At 41.6% G+C, this 18,241-nt stretch overlaps 1 protein-coding gene across 13 annotated transcripts in view; it reads right to left on the bottom strand.

The window, feature by feature from the left end:
• Nucleotides 1–1,814: 1,814 nt before the first annotated feature.
• Nucleotides 1,815–18,241, bottom strand: part of BBX (BBX high mobility group box domain containing) — a 299,562-nt gene continuing 283,135 nt past the window's right edge. For all 13 annotated transcript variants that reach the window (XM_043448957.1, XM_043448969.1, XM_043448958.1 and 10 more), the window contains 3 exons: nucleotides 14,164–14,361; nucleotides 11,989–12,175; nucleotides 1,815–7,662 (listed from right to left, as the gene is read on the bottom strand). In XM_043448957.1, coding sequence (XP_043304892.1) covers nucleotides 7,575–7,662; nucleotides 11,989–12,175; nucleotides 14,164–14,361 — 473 coding nt within the window. In that variant the 3' untranslated portion in view covers nucleotides 1,815–7,574. The remainder of the gene's footprint in view (nucleotides 7,663–11,988; nucleotides 12,176–14,163; nucleotides 14,362–18,241) is intronic.

Below are 18,241 nucleotides of genomic sequence, written 5' to 3'. Positions count from 1 at the left end.
GTTTTAGCATTTGGGCCTTTTTAGACATTAACTAGAAAAAAAATCATAGAAAGCACGACCTAAATAAATAACATGTTATGAAAAGCCATCTTTGATTACTAAACTCTGCTTAGAGAGTGTAAATTTAAAAAGGTCAAGTACAGAGGTACCCAGTGTTTTTTAAATTTCAAATGACCTTCACCCCAGCACTGTGTGGGTCATGAATTTCTTTTGCTTTGGACAAGAAACATACTTTTTGAATTGTGAGGTGATACGTATAATGAATATTTGTGTATATCAAAATATTTGCTTTTAAAGACTGTATCTGAAGTATTTATACATGAAATCACACTTCTGGGGTATGCATATCTCAGTTGGGGAATGAAATGGTGGAAAATGGGTGAAATACAGATGAAATGGGATCTAAGGACATACAGGCACTTGATACAGGGTGATGGGTACATGGAATTCAATACACTAACTTCTCTGCCTTTGTATCTATTTGAAAATTTCCGTATTTCAAAAAGGTGAGGTTTCTGATACATTGTGATTAACAATTTCACTTTCATTCAAGTTTGCATGAAATGCAGTATTAGTTTCAGCTCACTTACTGGTAAGAACCATGTTATTGTTCAACAAGTTTCATGTTCTACCCAAAAGGACAGATGTAATCATATATGTAGGATCCTAAAACCACACACATGTGCATGTTGTCATCCTTTTTTCTAACTCAACTCACATTCTTTGGCACGGTATATATTCCCCCAATATACTTTATTCTCAATAGTGCAAAGGAAGTGTGCTGAGTATTAGAAAAGACAATTCATTAGGCAGACTGATCTCATAGAAAAATCTTGACAGTACTACACACAGAAGTATGAATTAGCTATGTGAAATTAACCTAATATCATGGGCTTTTCATTCCATCAGATCTCCTGAAACACCTTACCCCAAGGGCCTTAGAGGTTCATTCTGAAGATGAAGTTATACTTAGCACCTCCTTTGAATGCACTAACATATCAACCTTCAAGTTGAAATAAATATAGCTAACAATTACCGCTTATTGGGCATTTCTCTTACAATGCCCCACACCAACATATTCATATATATGGCCTTTTTATCCCAGTAGTGGTGTTAAGAAGGTATTATTACCATCATTTAGGTAAGTGAAGTGTGATTCAGGGAGGTTAAGAAGCCTGTGGTAAATGGGTGGACCCACACTTTGGAGCCAAATCTGTCTGAATGCAAACAGCTGTGACATAATCATACTATATATGGATTTGGGTTGGCCAGAAAGTCCGTTTGGGTTTTTCCATAAGATGTTATAGAAAAATAGAAATGAACCATTTGGCCAACCCAATATTTATACCGTGTGTGAGCATGTGCACTCATGGGCCATTCCAAAGGATTTGGAAAAAAAACAAACCCAGGAGACCCAAGGTTTTAGGTCTCGGGAACATCCTATTCAGCAAAGCTGAGGTCTGTGTTTATCCTACTGTCTTAACGATACTACTCCAATCCTTTTACTGGTTTGGGGAAATTAGGTCACACTTTCCAAGGCGGCTCTTCTGCACATGGACTGACGCGTTCTTCTTCCTTCTGTAGGGACGACCTCTGCTCTACATGTTAGGGAAGGCAACCAAGGCTGCTCAGACGGTGGTGAATCTCAGGCAGAGTTTTGAGGAGACCGTCACATGACATTCTGAAATAGCTGAGAGGTCTTACTTGTATTAAAGTATTTTCCTTACTAGTTTTTAGTGGAAATGGTAGACTGAAGGCATATACACGATGGTCAGTAGTTTGAACCAAAAAAATATATATATATATTTAAATAATATCTTTAAAATATTTCAAATTTTTATTAAATATTTTTATTCAGTTTTAAGATCACAGTTAAAGTACTTTAGCATGTTATACACATGACTTACATGTGCAATTTTTAGAAATATCAAATTAAGTATAAGATTTTGAAGAAAGAAATTATATAAATGTGTATATTGACTTTTACTACACATACATCTAAGAAAGCAATAATTCTGTTGTACCATTAAGTGGAAATCATTTATTACATGGCATGTTTACACCAACTCTAAAGAGAACCAAGCCAATTTCTGAAAGCAAAAAAAATGAGCGATTCGGTCATGCTGAAAACTGTCAACAGACTTAAGATCCGGTGGTCAAATGAAGCTGTGGTTAATTTTTGACAGGTAAGTAAGCAATTCAAACCTGTGAGAAAAGTTCATAATCTGGTATGTGGAATCTCAGGTGGTTTTTATTCCTTTCTGACAAATTCCTGAGAGCAAGACTTGTTTAGTGCGAATGAAATGAGGAAAATGTTGCCAAGCATATGCTGAGCTCCAGGTCACGAACCTCCCCTCCCCCAGTTCTGCTGCTCGGAGCTGAGGCACTAATGTGGGGTGCAGGGGACGGGACCACCCCTGGGGGGCAAAGGTCACTCTAGTCTGCGACACATGCACCTCTGTGATTCAGGTTGGAGCTTGTGAGGTAAGACTTGATGTGTGGTGGGGGGCATGGAGGCGTTGAATTAGGTCTGTGTTACCCGGTAACCACTTCTGGCCCAAGTTATTAGAAAATCTTTGGAAAGAGTAGTAATGTTCACAATAACTAGGTTCTGTGCATAAAAATCGATTTAAGGGGCAGGATCAATTTTGACCACTGGCTGCAACGAGAAAACAGTGGCCAGCAAAGTTCCAAGCACAAGGCTTCTGCTTTTCAATCGTTAGTATAAATCATACCACCACCAATAAAATTTGGCCATGAGAAGAAGCTTTTTTGTATGTGCGAAGAAAATGTGTATTTATATATTTTTAAGGAAAGCAGAGATGGAGGCGTGTGAGGGGAATCAAATGGATCTGCCTTGATTACTCTTTTGCTGCTTCTTTTTCTATCATGTGAGGAAGATGATGTCCCCAGTGAAAAGGACAGGACAGTAATATGGGGTATAAAAAACTTCACTATCATTTCCAAAATGAAAGCAAAGCAGTCCATCAAACCTTGAATACTTCACCAGACAGATATGGTAAGATGAACTGAAAACTTTCTTTTTCTTTTGAATATTATAAGTATGATGTTAGTTGATCTATATAAGATACTTTTTTAAAAAAAATCCCCACACTCCAATAAAAACAAAATCCAAATCTAATTCTTTGGGAATACTTGTATAAATAAAGCAATACCTAATTAACAATTAGTACACTCTTTACAAGGTGCAAAAACAAGGTCCTATGTGGGGAAGGCTAAGATTTAATTCCCACCTAGCAGTCACTCTGAATACTTTGTAGGTCAAATGTCCTAAGAGCATTGGCTTCTGCTGCCCATTTTCAGCAATACATTGTTCTCTCTGGAGAAGGTGGTTTGTGAGTCTAAACACTGCAGTGGAAAATAGTGGCACTGAAGGCAGACGCAAAAACAAGACAAACTTGGGAAGCAGGACTTACTGCAGTTAACTGCTGAAGCCGAGGCAGCCCGTCGGGGTTGGCCTCGTCTGAGGGCCCCGAGGAGCGCTGCGCTCAAAGGGGCGCCTCCTCGCAGCGTGGCGCACACCCCGCCTCTCCCTCTAAGTGATGACTCCAGGAATTCCTTTTCCTCGCAGGAATTCCTTTTCCCCAGCGAAGCGGCGCTGCTTCCCCTTTGCCGAATGGATGCCGGCCTCCAGCTGCTGGTCTTCAGAACACACAGGATTCATACAGTAGTTAGCAGGCAGCATGGTCCCACTGCTTCACATTAATGCCAAACTCCACACTTGGAACAGACTTCCTGGATGCCCGCAGCCCTCCCCCCGCACTGTATAAACAAAACAGGTCGTTCGGTGTTCAGCTTACTCTAGTGCTGTTATCGATTTATAATTTGCGTGAGATTTTACATAGGTGCAAACACTTCCATATGATGAGCCAAGGACTACAGAGTGCAAACAGAATTTTCTAGGGCTCAGTCAGGGTAGCATCTGACTTGATAAGGGAATGACGGGGATTAAACACGTTGGATTCTGAACAACCAGACTAGTTCAAATGCTCCTTTTTGTTCATAGTGTTCCATCACTTTTTTCCTCTGCCGCAGTTTTAACATCAGGAACTAGAATAACCGTGATAACATGGGGATGAGTTCAACATGGGTTTGAGGGGGCATTGGTAGAAAGCTCACCTGATGGAATTAAATAAATATATTTCCAAAACTTGAGGGGAAAAGGCTGTCAGGATTACGAGAGTATGACATAGCCTTTAAAAAAAAGGGGGGCTTTAATTAATTAGCAATTTTGATCTAAAATCTGGAAACTAACCTAATTTGAGGTTAAGAACCTGTATCTTCAATGTGGCTGTAGGACATTTTTCTTTTTCCTTATCTCATTATAGTTTACCAAACAAATAAAAACTTAAAAAGGATGTCTTACAGTATTTTCTTTCTTTCACTCAGCTTCTTAGAGCTGCAGCTTGTTACTATTATATACTCTACACACTTCAAAATTACATAGGAAAACACCCAGAATAACTAAATAAATAAAAGGCTAAAGAAAACTGGAGCAGTACTGCGTCTCCATCTGAGACTGATCATCCACTTCCAGCATCACAGAGAAGGGCTAGGACAATTTTTTTTTGTTTTTCAAAAGATTTATATACAGGTTTGAATCCAGAAATTAAGGTTAGAAGCATAAATATTGATAATTTCAACTAGATTCAGAATGGTTTCAGAAAGATATGATACAACAATTTAGAATAAAACAAAGCAGAAGAGCATCATATTTTGGTTTGCTTGAGATATACATAAGGTGCAACAACTTTTTCTCAAGGATGCTTGTGGGACAAATGTTAGTGTAGATGGTGTTTGCTGGCAGATTAAGGTACACACCATAGCAATATGATTTTCCAAAATAAAAAAGAATGCAAGAAGGGAAATGAAAATGATAAATGGCGGGGGGGGGGGGGGACTACATGTTGGTCTGAAATACTTGTGCTAACAAATGTTATTACCTGAAAACACCAACACCCCTCTCCAGTGGATTCAGGGCTTGAGAAAAGCACTGTTACTGAAATCAAAACTTTGCTCGGAGAAACAACAAGGCGAGGGTCTAGAGGACTATAAAGCTTTGCAGGATTTCTGCTACTCTCAGTGACTAGCCGCTTAAAAATTAAGCATTTCTACAAAAAGTTTTTTTTTAAAGTATCTTGAAAACAGTCATATCCAGTAGGTTGCCCTCCACCCCCACCCCTGCCTAAGGGAAAAGCCACTGAGGTTTAGGAAAAGCAGATCAAGTAAGATATATTAATCACATAGAAAAAAGTAATCTTCTGTTTCGCTTCTTTTTAAAAAAAGGTCCCATGAATATACAGCAATCTCTTAAGGAACTCTAGTGAAATGTAATTGGAGGACTGGAAGGAAGGAGGGGGCTCCGGCAAAAATAGATCTATTCTAACGTGTTCTAGAGAATAATAAGTTAGTACCATTGTCAAGGTGCATGTTCTGCACCAAAAAATTTTTGTTGATTTTGAATTTTTTTGGGATTTTAGCTAATAATTTTTAAATCACTGCTAGCAAGTGGTCCAAAGACTCCAACAGCCACCAACACTAGGACCCAGCAATTTTTAAACATTTACTTTGTGTTCTGAAATTTAGAAAATATTAATAAAACAGCATCATAGTAAAAAACTATGCTAAAATCTGGGGCTGCCCACCAGGTTTATTTCTATGTGAATGGGGTGAAGTTTTTAATCTCTGATTAACCTTACTTACTACCTTCCATCTTCCTCCATGTTCACAAGGAATATGCATTTTTGAGGACACCATTCCAAAGTCCTGCTGCCCTCTTTAACTGCTTTAAAGAAAAAACCCCCATTCTCTCTATCCTTTTTCAATTCTGTTAGTATGATGTACATATTTTCCAGCACCGAAACCGAAGTAGTATCTACAACTGTGAAAAGCTAAACCTAGTCAGTACTAATAGAGTCATTTTTTGTATGGCTATTAGGTCAAATTACGATTAGAAAAAAAAAATCATCATTACAATTCAGTCAAGTATAAATAAGAAAGCTAGATAAAACCTTGTAAACTGTCACCATTTAGAGAGCTAATTCAAAAGCTTCAAACTCGAACTAACACTATCAAAATTCCGCCAGTTTGAAAACCAATAAAAATTATTGCTGGAATCCAACAATTAAAATTTGGTAGTTTGTGCTGTGATGCAAGAGTGGGGAAATCCTTTGTGCTATGGAACAAATACCCTGTAAAATGTGGAGCCGCTGACTAATTTTGATTTATCACTTTGCATCTGTTGCTAAGGAACAAGACACTGTGAACGTCAGGCGGTGGAGTCAATATGCTGGATGTTCTAAGCCAGTTAATCCGCTTGGCACTGGCATATGTATGGTTGGTTTTATGTTCAACAAAACACAAAAAAGAACAGGAAACTTGCAGGTGGATCTATGACTGCGAGTCCCACTGTGGTCAGGCACACCTCCCTCACCATTTACTCAATACCTCCGTAATCACAAAAACTCAGAATGGCTCTAAAAATCTGCTGTGCCAATTCGGCTGTGCATAGCAATCGCTACCCGTCCAGTCTGTCTGGGATGGATGTAAAAGGTCTGTAGCTCAAAGTCCACATGAGGTGAGTGTCTTCAATGTGTTCAGAATAGTGAAGTAATACTAAGGTCACTTCTGAATAATAGTTTTCTTTTTTTTTTTTTTGTCTGTATGAACGATCCATTGGTTACTCAGACCCCTGTGTAAAAAATAAAAAGAACCCTCAAGGCATGAAAACATTTGTCATCTGCAAGACTTTTCCCCTGTCTGGGAAAATATTTGCCACAATTTGCCCCAAGCAAATTCTTCTTGGTCACTCAAGGCTAAGAAAAAAAAAAAATTCAGCTTGCAAGAATTGTAATTTTTTTTTCCTCTCTTTCTCTTTTTGCCAGCAAACTACCACTCTGGTGGCAAATATAAAAGTGCAGAATATAGGGACCGTGAGGCCGAGCATACACCACTAACAATGGTACATCTGCCTGCCCGTGCTGCTTGGGAGTCTTTGAACAGGCATTTTAATATTATTCTACAATATAAATGTAGGTATAACCTATTATATAAACCATCTTAGAACTTAAATCTCCATGTACAAAAAAGACTAGGAATATCTAATAATAACTAGTGCAGTGCGTCAGTTTTTGCTTTTTCTTTTTTTGTTGGTTTTTTGTTTTTGTTTTGAAAGAATAACTAGGTAATATACGAAACTAGCTTCACACTCTCTGGTTGGTAAAAGAGATGCTGGATGAGCTACAGTAAAGGCAGCCTTTTACCAAGTCACCACCTGTTACCATCGAAAGCCTTCAATAGAAAGCAAAGCTCTAGGTCATCCCGTTTCCGCTCAGTATCAGACAGATCACATCACCCTCAAAGATTCTGGGTTCTGAGAGAACAAAACTGGCCCAGGGTGCCAACTTCTGCTTCAAGTGAATCTGGGCCACGGAGGGCAAACAAGCAGCTGTTTGCAGTCTCTATTTCCCACCACACGGACTCACTGGCATCCCTCGGTAAAGACAAGGCTAGGGTAGTAGGTAAAGCACAACGTTTTACAATTAAAGGGCGCGTCACTGGTCAGCGCAGGAAATGAGTACAGGGGCCTGGGCCATTTCCTTTGGCTGTCCATCATGGGTGAGCGGAGTTGACCTCTGACCTCTGTAAAACAAGGGGAAAAGACAGACAGAATCACTTATTGAGAGGATGTTATTAGAAATAAGAGGGCGTGATGAATGACCAGCAAAAGCTTTCCCATGTATCTTGTTTAACAGACGCTTCTGACGCATTCCTTACGCCTTTTAATTAAAACTGCTTTAAAGCATCTTTACTTTTCTTTTTTAAGGGTTTTTTACCTCAATTCCTCTCACACAACTCAATAATACTCTCTGCCCTCAAACAAGCACCTCCACTATGTAGAGACAAAATCCGAGGCACCAACAAATTTGGGGAAATTCCCTAAGAAGTGGAAAACTTTCAGTCCAGGGTGATGGTTTCAGGATGGCAATATTCCTTTGGATCTTCTTATATTAAAAAAGGACACATTCCTTTCCTTGACTTGACCAAGGGGGAGGCTATCCTATACTAACTGATAATCTTCAGACTCATTTCTTGATATACAATAATAGGCCCAGTGTCAAAACTGAAGGCCAGTAAAAGGGTCGGCAGAGGTGAACTCTGACTGAAGAAATGAATGAAAAGGAAACAGTGACGCCCTCCTGATGGACGAGACGTCTCAAAGGCATATGGAGGCAGAGTGTGCAGGGAAGGAGGCGAGGACCAGTTCTGAATTTCAGCGTGTGAGAAAGCCAGTCATCCTGAGCCAAAACCTACACATACGGAGACGGAACTCTAGACGAGACTTTAAAAATTCATGGAAATTCATATCATTTGGATTGGATCTACAGCAAATAGTCTATTTCTCATTTTTTTTTTTTTAATGAGTAGGAAGAAAAATGCCACTTGCTTCATGGTTATAAGAACATTTCTTGGTAGCATCTACAGAGCCTCTCCTCCTAAAAAGACACGATCAGACACACCTGTGACATTTCCTAACAGGCTTCCCAAGCCTCAACAAGGCACATGCACCGCTGAAAAATATAGGGGCACGCAGCAATGTCTTCACTGGATTGACCACTTCAATACAGTATCTTTAAATTATGCGAAATAAGAGGAGCAATTTTAAAATTCAAACTGTGTCTCTCCATAACTATATCCAAGTTTCTGTCTCTTGATGCACAAAGAAGAAAATTAATACAGATATCTATAAATGCAACATTTTGGGATTTCAGAATCCAACGATCACTTAGCTTAAGATATCAGGAATTTTTTAGAAAAACAAAATATGTGTTATAATCAAACCTCTGGATTAATCTGTTTATTCATGTGGGGATGCTAAAGAACCAACTGTTCAATATGTTCAACTCTTTGTTCAAGGAAGATGAAATTAAAACGGTATTTTTTAAGGTTGAATATGTAACAATATTACAAAAGTCAAAAATATTTTAATAAGTATTGGAAAAGGAAACATACAAAGAAAAAACAAGTGAAAGATGAAGAGTACAGTTAAAAAAAAAAAGACATCGAGGGGAGAGAGAAATTGGGTTGATAGCCCAGCCCTACTCCAGGGGATCTTCCTGATCTAGGGATCAAGCCCTCATCCCCTCCATCTCCTGCCTGGGCGAGCGGATTCTTTCCTACTGAGCACAAGCCGAGCAATGATGTGGCTCCACCACGTGTGGGCTCCAGCTCCCGGGGGCAGGTCAAGCGACAGTCCTCGGGACTCTCGAGGGCAGGACAGACGCTTGCATAAGCAGCACTGCTGAGCAAATGCTAAGACACAGGAGTTCAAAGACGTGGATTCAGATCCTGACTTGGTTTAGCTGGGTGTTCCTGGCGAGTTAATTAACTGCCTGTACCATCATTAAAATGTAACTAAAAAAGAGGCGCCTGGCAGAGCTGATTTTAAGAGTAAACAATGAAGTCTGTTCTTATAAAACTTCTAGTGAACAAACAGGCTCTCAACAAAGGTTAATTTCAATTTCCGACTTCCTGTGTTTTGTAAAACTGTTTTTCTACATTGGGTTTCTGAACCCAGTGTTAAGATTTCTTGTGACAAGAATGCAAGTAATATATATTTACCCCTAACTCTGTGGACCACCTTCTAAATTATGAACTAGGTGATGCCGAAGCAATAATTAATTAATGTGTAACCCAGGTACAATTACATTAAGCCTGTCCATGGAGGGAAGGCTGGTAACTCTGCTTTAACAGGTAAGGGCTCGAGTTACAACTAACATTCCCCAGGAAAAGCTATCTTTCTGGATGTTAAGGACACTAACCATTTGTTATGTTGATAGTGAAAACTCTAATAAGCAATATTATTCTTTCCAATGGGATGTGTTAAACAAAAAAGAAGACCCTCTACTCAAATCATTTTTTCCTGTGCCTCTTAGCTAACTTAGGTAGTCACTCATTCATCTGCCCATCCCCGAGAGGCAGCTGGTCTAACAGGGGCGTGTACACAGATCGTGCAGGACGTCAGGAGGAAGACAGACAAGAGGACAAGGGACAGACGGACTGAAGGAGGCGCAGCAGTTCCCTGGGGAGGAGGACGTGCAAAGGCAAGAAGTGGGCTTATGTGGATGGGAGGAAGCGACTGCACATGAACGCGGGCAGCAAGGGAGGCGGAGCTGAGAGGGGTAAGGGTGCACGATCCGCGGGGCTGCAGCCGCGGGGTGGGGATGCCAACAGCGCAGAGGCCTGACCTGTCTTGCTCAGAGGGGACGCTGGCGGCAGCAAGGGCGGCTGTGTGGGAGCTCCTCCTGAGCTCTGAATGATCACCCCCTCTCCGAGTTCTTATATGACCTCCTATTTCCACAATTTATGAGGGCACTTCAGAACACTCAGGCACATATTTAATTCTTTGTGCATGCATTACAAGTTTGTCCTCTGTGCTCGACTGTGAAACGCCGAGTAGGGAAGTGTCCGTGTGTTATCCCCCTCAGAGACCTGAGCAGATTTTAACAATGCCTGTCACCATTCACTTGCTATTAGGCACTTGCAGTGTACACATGAAAAGGAATTTGACTTCTTGGAAATGTCTAGAGGCTATTTGTGAGGAAGCAGGAGAATTGTAATATGATAGGTAAAGAGCAAGACACGAAGAAAACTTTCATCAGGGCCTCCTAAACCTGCAGACTCCGCCTGCAAAGCAGGAGACCTCAGTTTGATTCCTGGGTTGGGAAGATCCCCTGGAGAAGGGACAGGCTACCCACTCCAGTACTCTTGGGCTTCCCTGATGGCTCAGCTGGTAAAGAATCTGCCTGCAATGTGGGAGACCTGGGTTCGATCCCTGGGTTGGGAAGATCTCCTGGAGAAGGGAAAAGTTATCCACTCCAGTATTCTGGCCTGGAGAATTCCATGGACTGTATAGTCCATGGGGTCGTAAAGAGTCGGACACCATGGAGTGATGTTCATTTCCTAAACCTGGATGTGAAAGAGAATGGTGCCTGGCTGGTGGGTAAACAAGTTGGGCTGGATTTCAAGCACTTTCGGGCTGAAGACTGAAAACCTAAGAAAGGAACTCATCTGCGGGTGATCCATTTTGAATAAAAATATGAAATACCTGAATTTACAGAAGACTTTCTTACCTTCCCAAATGTTCCATTAAACAGCAGAACACTCAATTATATACTTAGAACTTAATAACTTTCTGTGGGGCTTTACTGAATTCAAAAGGCTTTCACATCTGATCTCGTCTGATTCCTTACAACTGTGTGATTCTTTGGGGATATCGTTATGCTAAATGGAAGATGAGAAAACTGAGGCCCAGAGAAATAAATGACTAACCAACACAGGTTGCTTAAGATAAATCCAGGCCTTGTGCCTGCCCTGAGTCAGATGGTGAGATGCTCTTTTTCTCAAACCACACAGTTTTCTTCTGCTGGAACCACCAATGCCATCCTCGGTGGGGGTGTGGCCAGGTGCTAGGTCTGGGACACCAGGTTTATTCTATAGGACATCTCTATGAAAGGAGAACCACTGATAGCCATTGCACAGAAGAAAAAAAAAGAGGATAGGGAAGTGAATGCTCTTGCTCAAGGTCTCCCTTACAGTTTGCAGGTGACAGACGGGGCACTCAAACCCACAGTTTGAGACTTGCCTCCACAACTCCAATGATTAGATAATACTGCTTCTCTCTGCTCTCTCAGGACTCTTCAGAAACGAAGCTTAGTCACAGAATAAACTATATTCAAAGTAAAATTCTTGGCGGGCGTATACTCCCTTATATTTTCCCGAACGGCTAAATAGTAACACGTGGTAAACAAGTCTCCCGAACCTCAATCATCGTGGGAAGTATCACCAATCACATCAGAAGGGATGAGATGGGTCTGTGCGTTACCGTCTCCACCCATGTTCTGTGAAAGCGGGTGAAGCTGAACGGCGCCCCCAGGCCCCAGGGCAGCGAGGCTGCCCACCGCTAACCTGTGCACGTTTTCCATGGCGGCCACTTCGGCCAGCGCGGCGAGGCTGAAGAAGGCGGACACGGCCGGCATCTCCGGGGTGCTGCTCCGCGTCTCTGCGGCCTCCCTGGTGTGCAGGCACGCGTCGCTGCAGCCTGTCTCAGTCACCTTAGCGAGGCCCCTCTGCAGCTGCTCCCGGGGCTTGTCATCTGCAGCGGAAGGGAAACTCATCATGAGAGAGGAGCGCTCTGTTTCCTCCGGAGAAGGGACACGGAACACTCAGTGTCAGACAGTGCGAAATGAGCTAATATGCTTTCCTGCTCACTTCTGTCATCCGTGGAATATTAAGGCTGTTACAGAACCTCTTCTTCCATGGGAGTAAAACTCTTTTATTGAGCTCAGCCGCAACCACGAGCAGCACTATGCCCTGAAGCTCAGCAGAGGAGCTGTGTTTTATCCAAGGTCAAAGACTAGGTCAGTCTTGGAGAGAGAGGGGGAAAATGGGCCTTGGTCAGAGTAAAACCCAAGGGACTTCTGCAGAGGGGCCAGGGGATGCTGCAAAATGGCCCTGCAAAACTCAACTGACCAAATACTCTGATGACGCCACAGCATGCCTACTGTGCATGTTGGGCATTCCTCTGCTGAGTTACCAATACTTAGAAGGGCCTAAACTCATCCCAGCGAGATCTACACTGTCATGTTTGCTTTGAAGACCTTCTGCAAGGGAGACAAAGGGCCTGCTGGTATTTGTGAAGAGGTGGCCGAAATGCTACACCAATCCATGTGCTAGAAATGATTGCACTTCATTATGCAGCCCTTACAGATGAGGAGGAGAGGGAGGAATCTTCATCATTTTTCAAAAACCAGCTTACCTATAGAAAGGAATTGATATAAAGGCTGTAAATGTCATATATTAGAACATGACAGTGCTATATGCTTTTCCACATAAAAGGGAATGTTTTCTAAAACCTTTCCCTCTTCCTCACAAGGAAAACAGAAGCTGTAACAACTTATACAATATGAAAATGATAGAACAGAATCCAGAATGGATAAGGAGAGCAGAGCCTGCTAGACTAATGACTAGGAAAACTAGATTGCAGTCCTTACCCTACACTTAGTAGTTCAGTATGTTCCAAAACAAAATGCAACCTCTGTGAGCTTCACTTCCTATGTAACAGCAGAATTGGGCGTCTTTAACATGCTTGAACGTTTAACAATCTACATATGCAAAACACAAGTGCCCAAACTCCACTAAGTGACTTCTAATTTCTATCTTACCATACAACGAGTCCACCAACTAGACTAACCTAAATCAGGTGTTTATAAATATCACCCTCAAAGAACATTCACTTACAATGTTTTTTTCCTATTTATAGAAGTCACTATGGACCTTTGAGCTTTTTCTGGAAACTGGATCGGGGGAGGGGAGGGAACACCTCCTTCAGGGCTGAAAGAATGAGACGCTGGAGGTACTGAAAGGCAGAAAGGCGGCGGCGAACGCCACTAACACTCTGCTGGTGGAGCACCCCAAGACGTGAAGGGGATGTGCAGTGTCCCTCTCGACACCACTCCTTATCCTGGGTCCCTCCAGGCAATTCCCACAGAGGCCGCTGCACAGCAAACAGACCACAGGGCACAAAGGAAAATGGAGAAATTCACTGTAAGTTAATATCTGGTTACCGAGTGGCCTAGAGAACCAAGAAACCGAGACGCATTCTCAGGCTCCTTTGATGGTCTGAATCAGCTGTACAGGACGTGAGGGATACTTGCTTTCTTAACTCAGGGGTTTACATACCTGATGATCCGGCTTGTAATGACTTAAATAGTGAACCAGGGACTAAGATTCATCCAGTACTTTTAAAAGTCTCAGATCTTTGGGAATTTACACAAGAATCTGTGGTTGTGCAAGCCGAGAAAGACAAGGCAGCTAACAGTACTAAGAGCTACCTTTTCTTCCTAGGAACTCTGGATATGCTCTTGGGAAAAGACCTATGATTTTAACACAGAAGCCAAAACATGTATGTTTACAAGTCTGCAGGAAACCAGTTCTCAAGGAGACCCAGAGAGAGAACCCAGAGAGCAGACCTACTTTTTGGAGAGGACCCACGGTTGGCTTAGAGTCATTTTCTGGCCACTGAGGCCACGACGGTCCCTTGCTTGCTCGGGTCCTTTCTGTCTAAGCACTTCCTTTTCTTACCCAGAGTACCTCCTGCTGGTGACACCCGGCCGTCTGCTGTCCTGACAAGGTGTGTGATCTTGGTTTTCCTTGCTTTTCTCTTCTGGCTGCCCACCAAGGGTTCTTGAGTTGTTGTTGGCTCTGGAGTGTTGGGAATGGATAGGGCATTTTTAACCTTATAAGCAGGCTCTGTGGTGTTTTTGTCTTCTGAAAATATGGCTGCAATAGGACAAAGCATATACAGTTACACACAAAAACACAAGCATTACTTGCAGAAGGAAACATGTCTAAATGTCCAACCTATTTGAACAAGAACTTAAAAGTTTTCAAAGCATTGAGGGAAAAAAGAAATACTGACCATAATTTTAAACAAATGTTTCTTTAAATATTAAGTACAGAATAGGACACCCTCTGTACCCCAACAGAATACTATACTAAGAGGCCAGTGGAGTAACATTTTCTAAGTGTTTGGATCTTGCAGGTTGCGGGGTGGATAAGTGTGTGTGAATATGAATAAACTGTCCCAACAGACAAGTCGCACACATGATCAGGATCCCTATTTGAGATCCTTTTGACCAGCTAGTCTGGAGAGGTAGATAAAAGAAGTTTCTTTCCTTCTGAGGATACTGAGGTTAAGTACGTGCTTCTTAAATTTACACTTATCACTGGGACATTTGTTTTCAACCTCCAGGTTGGACTGATGAGAAAAGAAATTGTCCGTGAGACCTGATCTTCTTTTATGCATACTGAGTACATAAGAGAAGGACCTGGCAAACACTGATGAAGCTAGCTTGTAACGAAACTCTCCCACTGGCAGAATTCAAGGACAAGATAATGTGCTTTAGGGAGATAATTTAATAAAGTACATGTCAGTGCAACTCCCTGAAAGGTTAGTTTCAGGTTTTCTAATTCTAATTGTAATACCAGCAAATCACTTAATAGCACACACTTGTATCCTCTTAGTCACTGTGTCAAGAGTAAGGAACACATTTGCCACCAAAGACCTTGCTCCCAGTTCAAATGGGTCAGGAATGCTGTGTCTCTTCTTATTCTTTTCCTTAGGAGTCCGTCCCTCTCTCTCCCCCCTTAATTTAAATTAAGACAAGAAGACGCAGATATGACTACAATAAGCACTTAGAGAGTATTTCTTTGTAGTCAAGTTTCCTGATTGGGACTGTTTTTTACCCCAGTGAACTAAGGGTAGTGGGACAGGAGAAAGAGGCCATCTTTCCATTTTTAACTGTCCAGTCTCTTAAGACGGGTCTAGAAACTGTTTTTGACAAAGAGAAGGGGAGTGCGGGTCAGGAAATCAACTTGGTGGGCAGTTGGAGGTGCTTTTATCAAAAGGGGGATGAGAAGGCAGACATTGGAAATAAGACAATATATGTAATGTAGGAAGACAAGCTAAAATAAAAGGAACACAGCAGAAGAAACAACTCAGGGTATGAAGAATGTTACTTATTGATATAAATGCTTATATAAGCTTCATTTAGAAATTTTTTTTTTTTTTATTTTTTTATTAGTTGGAGGCTAATTACTTCACAACATTTCAGTGGGTTTTGTCATACATTGATATGAATCAGCCATAGATTTACACTTATTCCCCATCCCGATCCCCCCTCCCACCTCCCTCTCCACCCGATTCCTCTGGGTCTTCCCAGTGCACCAGGCCGGAGCACTTGTCTCATGCATCCCACCTGGGCTGGTGATCTGTTTCACCATAGATAGTATACATGCTGTTCTTTTGAAACATCCCACCCTCACCTTCTCCCACAGAGTTCAAAAGTCTGTTCTGTATTTCTGTGTCTCTTTTTCTGTTTCGCATATAGGGTTATCGTTACCATCTTTCTAAGTTCCATATATATGTGTTAGTATGCTGTAATGTTCTTTATCTTTCTGGCTTACTTCACTCTGTATAAGGGGCTCCAGTTTCATCCATCTCATTAGGACTGGTTCAAATGAATTCTTTTTGACGGCTGAGTAAAATTCCATGGTGTATATGTACCACAGCTTCCTTATCCATTATCTGCTGATGGGCATCTTAGGTTGCTTTCCATGTCCTGGCTATTATAAACAGTGCTGCGCATGAACCTGGGTGCATGTGTCTCTTTCAGATCTGGTTTTCCTCAGTTTGTATGCCCAGAAGTGGTATTGCTGGGTCATATGGCGGTTCTATTTACCAGTTTTTAAGGAATCTCCACACTGTTTCCATAGTGGCTTACTAGTTTGCATTCCACAACAGTTGTAGAGGGTTCCCTTTTCTCCACAGCCTTCCAAGCATTTATTGCTTGTAGACTTTTGATAGCAAGCCATCTGACGGTGTATGTAATGGTACCTCATTGTGGTTTTGATTAGATTTTCTAATAATGAGTATGTTGAGCACCTTTTCATGTGTTTGTTAGCCATCTGTATGTCTTCTTTGGAGAAATGTCTGTTTAGTTCTCTGGCCCATTTTTTGATTGGGTCATTTATTTTTCTGGAATTGAGCTGCAGGAGTTGCTTGTATATTTTTGAGATTAATCCTTTGTCTGTTTCTTCATTTGCTATTATTTTCTCCCAATCTGAGGGCTGTCTTTTCACTTCATTTAGAAATTTTAATGTAGCTCCCTAATGGTTTAAGTGCAGCCTTGGGAAAGGAGGCTACAAATTAGTAACAATTTTGCCCTTAAGCATTTCAAACCAGGCTTCCTATTCCAAACAAGTGGGAAATCATTTCAATCACATCAAGAGAAAGGATGTAAAGCAGAAATCATACCATGATGTGTGACTTGGTCTTACTATATTATTGCATAATAGATGGCTGTGTGTGGACAGGCTTAAAATCATAGTTACTTAAAAACAAACAAACAAACAAAACTATTTGGCAATGCTCCCAAACATCTTTTCAAGCAAGTAATTAAAAATTAGGAAAAAGGCTCCTTTTAAATTATAGATCTGACCAGGTCAGTCATGGAATATTTTGCAGTTAGCTTCACATAGGGCAGTGGTAGTATATATGCATTAAAAAAAATTTTTTTTTTAGTTTAAACTTCAATGAAAGCTACCAGCAAAATGAAAAGATAATTTGATTAGAAACACTCCAAAGGTGTTTCATGACTCTGCATTAGCCCTGAAATCTAAGCCTCCTATATAAAGAAGCCAAAATCTGAGTTGATAATAACCTCATTGGATATTCACAAGCTTCAAAAGTCTCGTTTCTTATCTAGGCTGATCAGTTGTCCCTTCTGACTACAAGGGGAAACTTGTGATCTCTCTCTGGTATGATCACTGCATTACAGATGGACCTTCCAGACAAAGCATTAACCTCTGCTCTCTTTTTCTTCCTCTTCCCAGAAAAATCTAGAACTTGTGGAGATAAGGGTGTAGCAGGATTCCAAAGATGAAGGGTGTATTATATGCAAATTACTGCTTGTATAAGAAAAGAATCACGAAGGTCAGAGAAAAGGCAAGGGCACCAGAAAAGGGCTAAGAGGGGTGGGAAAGATGACCAGGTTTCTATGGCAATAATACAGGGCTGATGGAAATACCATAGTCACAGAAGACTCTATTCTTGACTCTTTAATTTACTAACGGTGGGACCAGGGGTCTCAGTTTCCTCAAGTAAAGATGGAAGCTGAATGAGACTACCTCTAAAGAAGCCATCCAGCCTGAAAATTCTTTTCGTTTTGCCGCACAGCCTAGGACCGAGGTCCTGGCGGTGTTTTCTCCAGTCAGCTCCGGGGTCTCAAGGCTGTTGGAGGGCCTTGATTGTAGGAATCCCTTGACTGTCAGCTTTTTCTGTTCAGTGAGACTTCAGATATTTTAACTTCTTTTCAGCGGTTACTCATTTTCCTATATATTTCCAGGAGAAGCCAAGGGTGTGGGTGCAAAGGGTTTGCAAGTGGGAGGTGAATCAGGCCTTAAAGGCAGTGGGACCGGGGGGACGCTCAGACACCAGCAGACAAGCAGCCACGGGGTCAAGGCAGGCGGCCAACAGATACCAGTGATCATGGGGCCACAGGGATTGGGATGCTGGGAGACAGTAAAGGAATGAATCAGGCTGCAGCCAAGTGAAAGACGAAAAAAAGGAGAATGCTCTAGAAGTTCTCATAAATCACCG

The sequence above is a fragment of the Cervus canadensis genome, chromosome 27 (genome assembly GCF_019320065.1).
Source record: "Cervus canadensis isolate Bull #8, Minnesota chromosome 27, ASM1932006v1, whole genome shotgun sequence".
NCBI lineage: Eukaryota > Metazoa > Chordata > Mammalia > Artiodactyla > Cervidae > Cervus > Cervus canadensis.
This window is presented reverse-complemented; position numbering and strand designations above follow the sequence as displayed.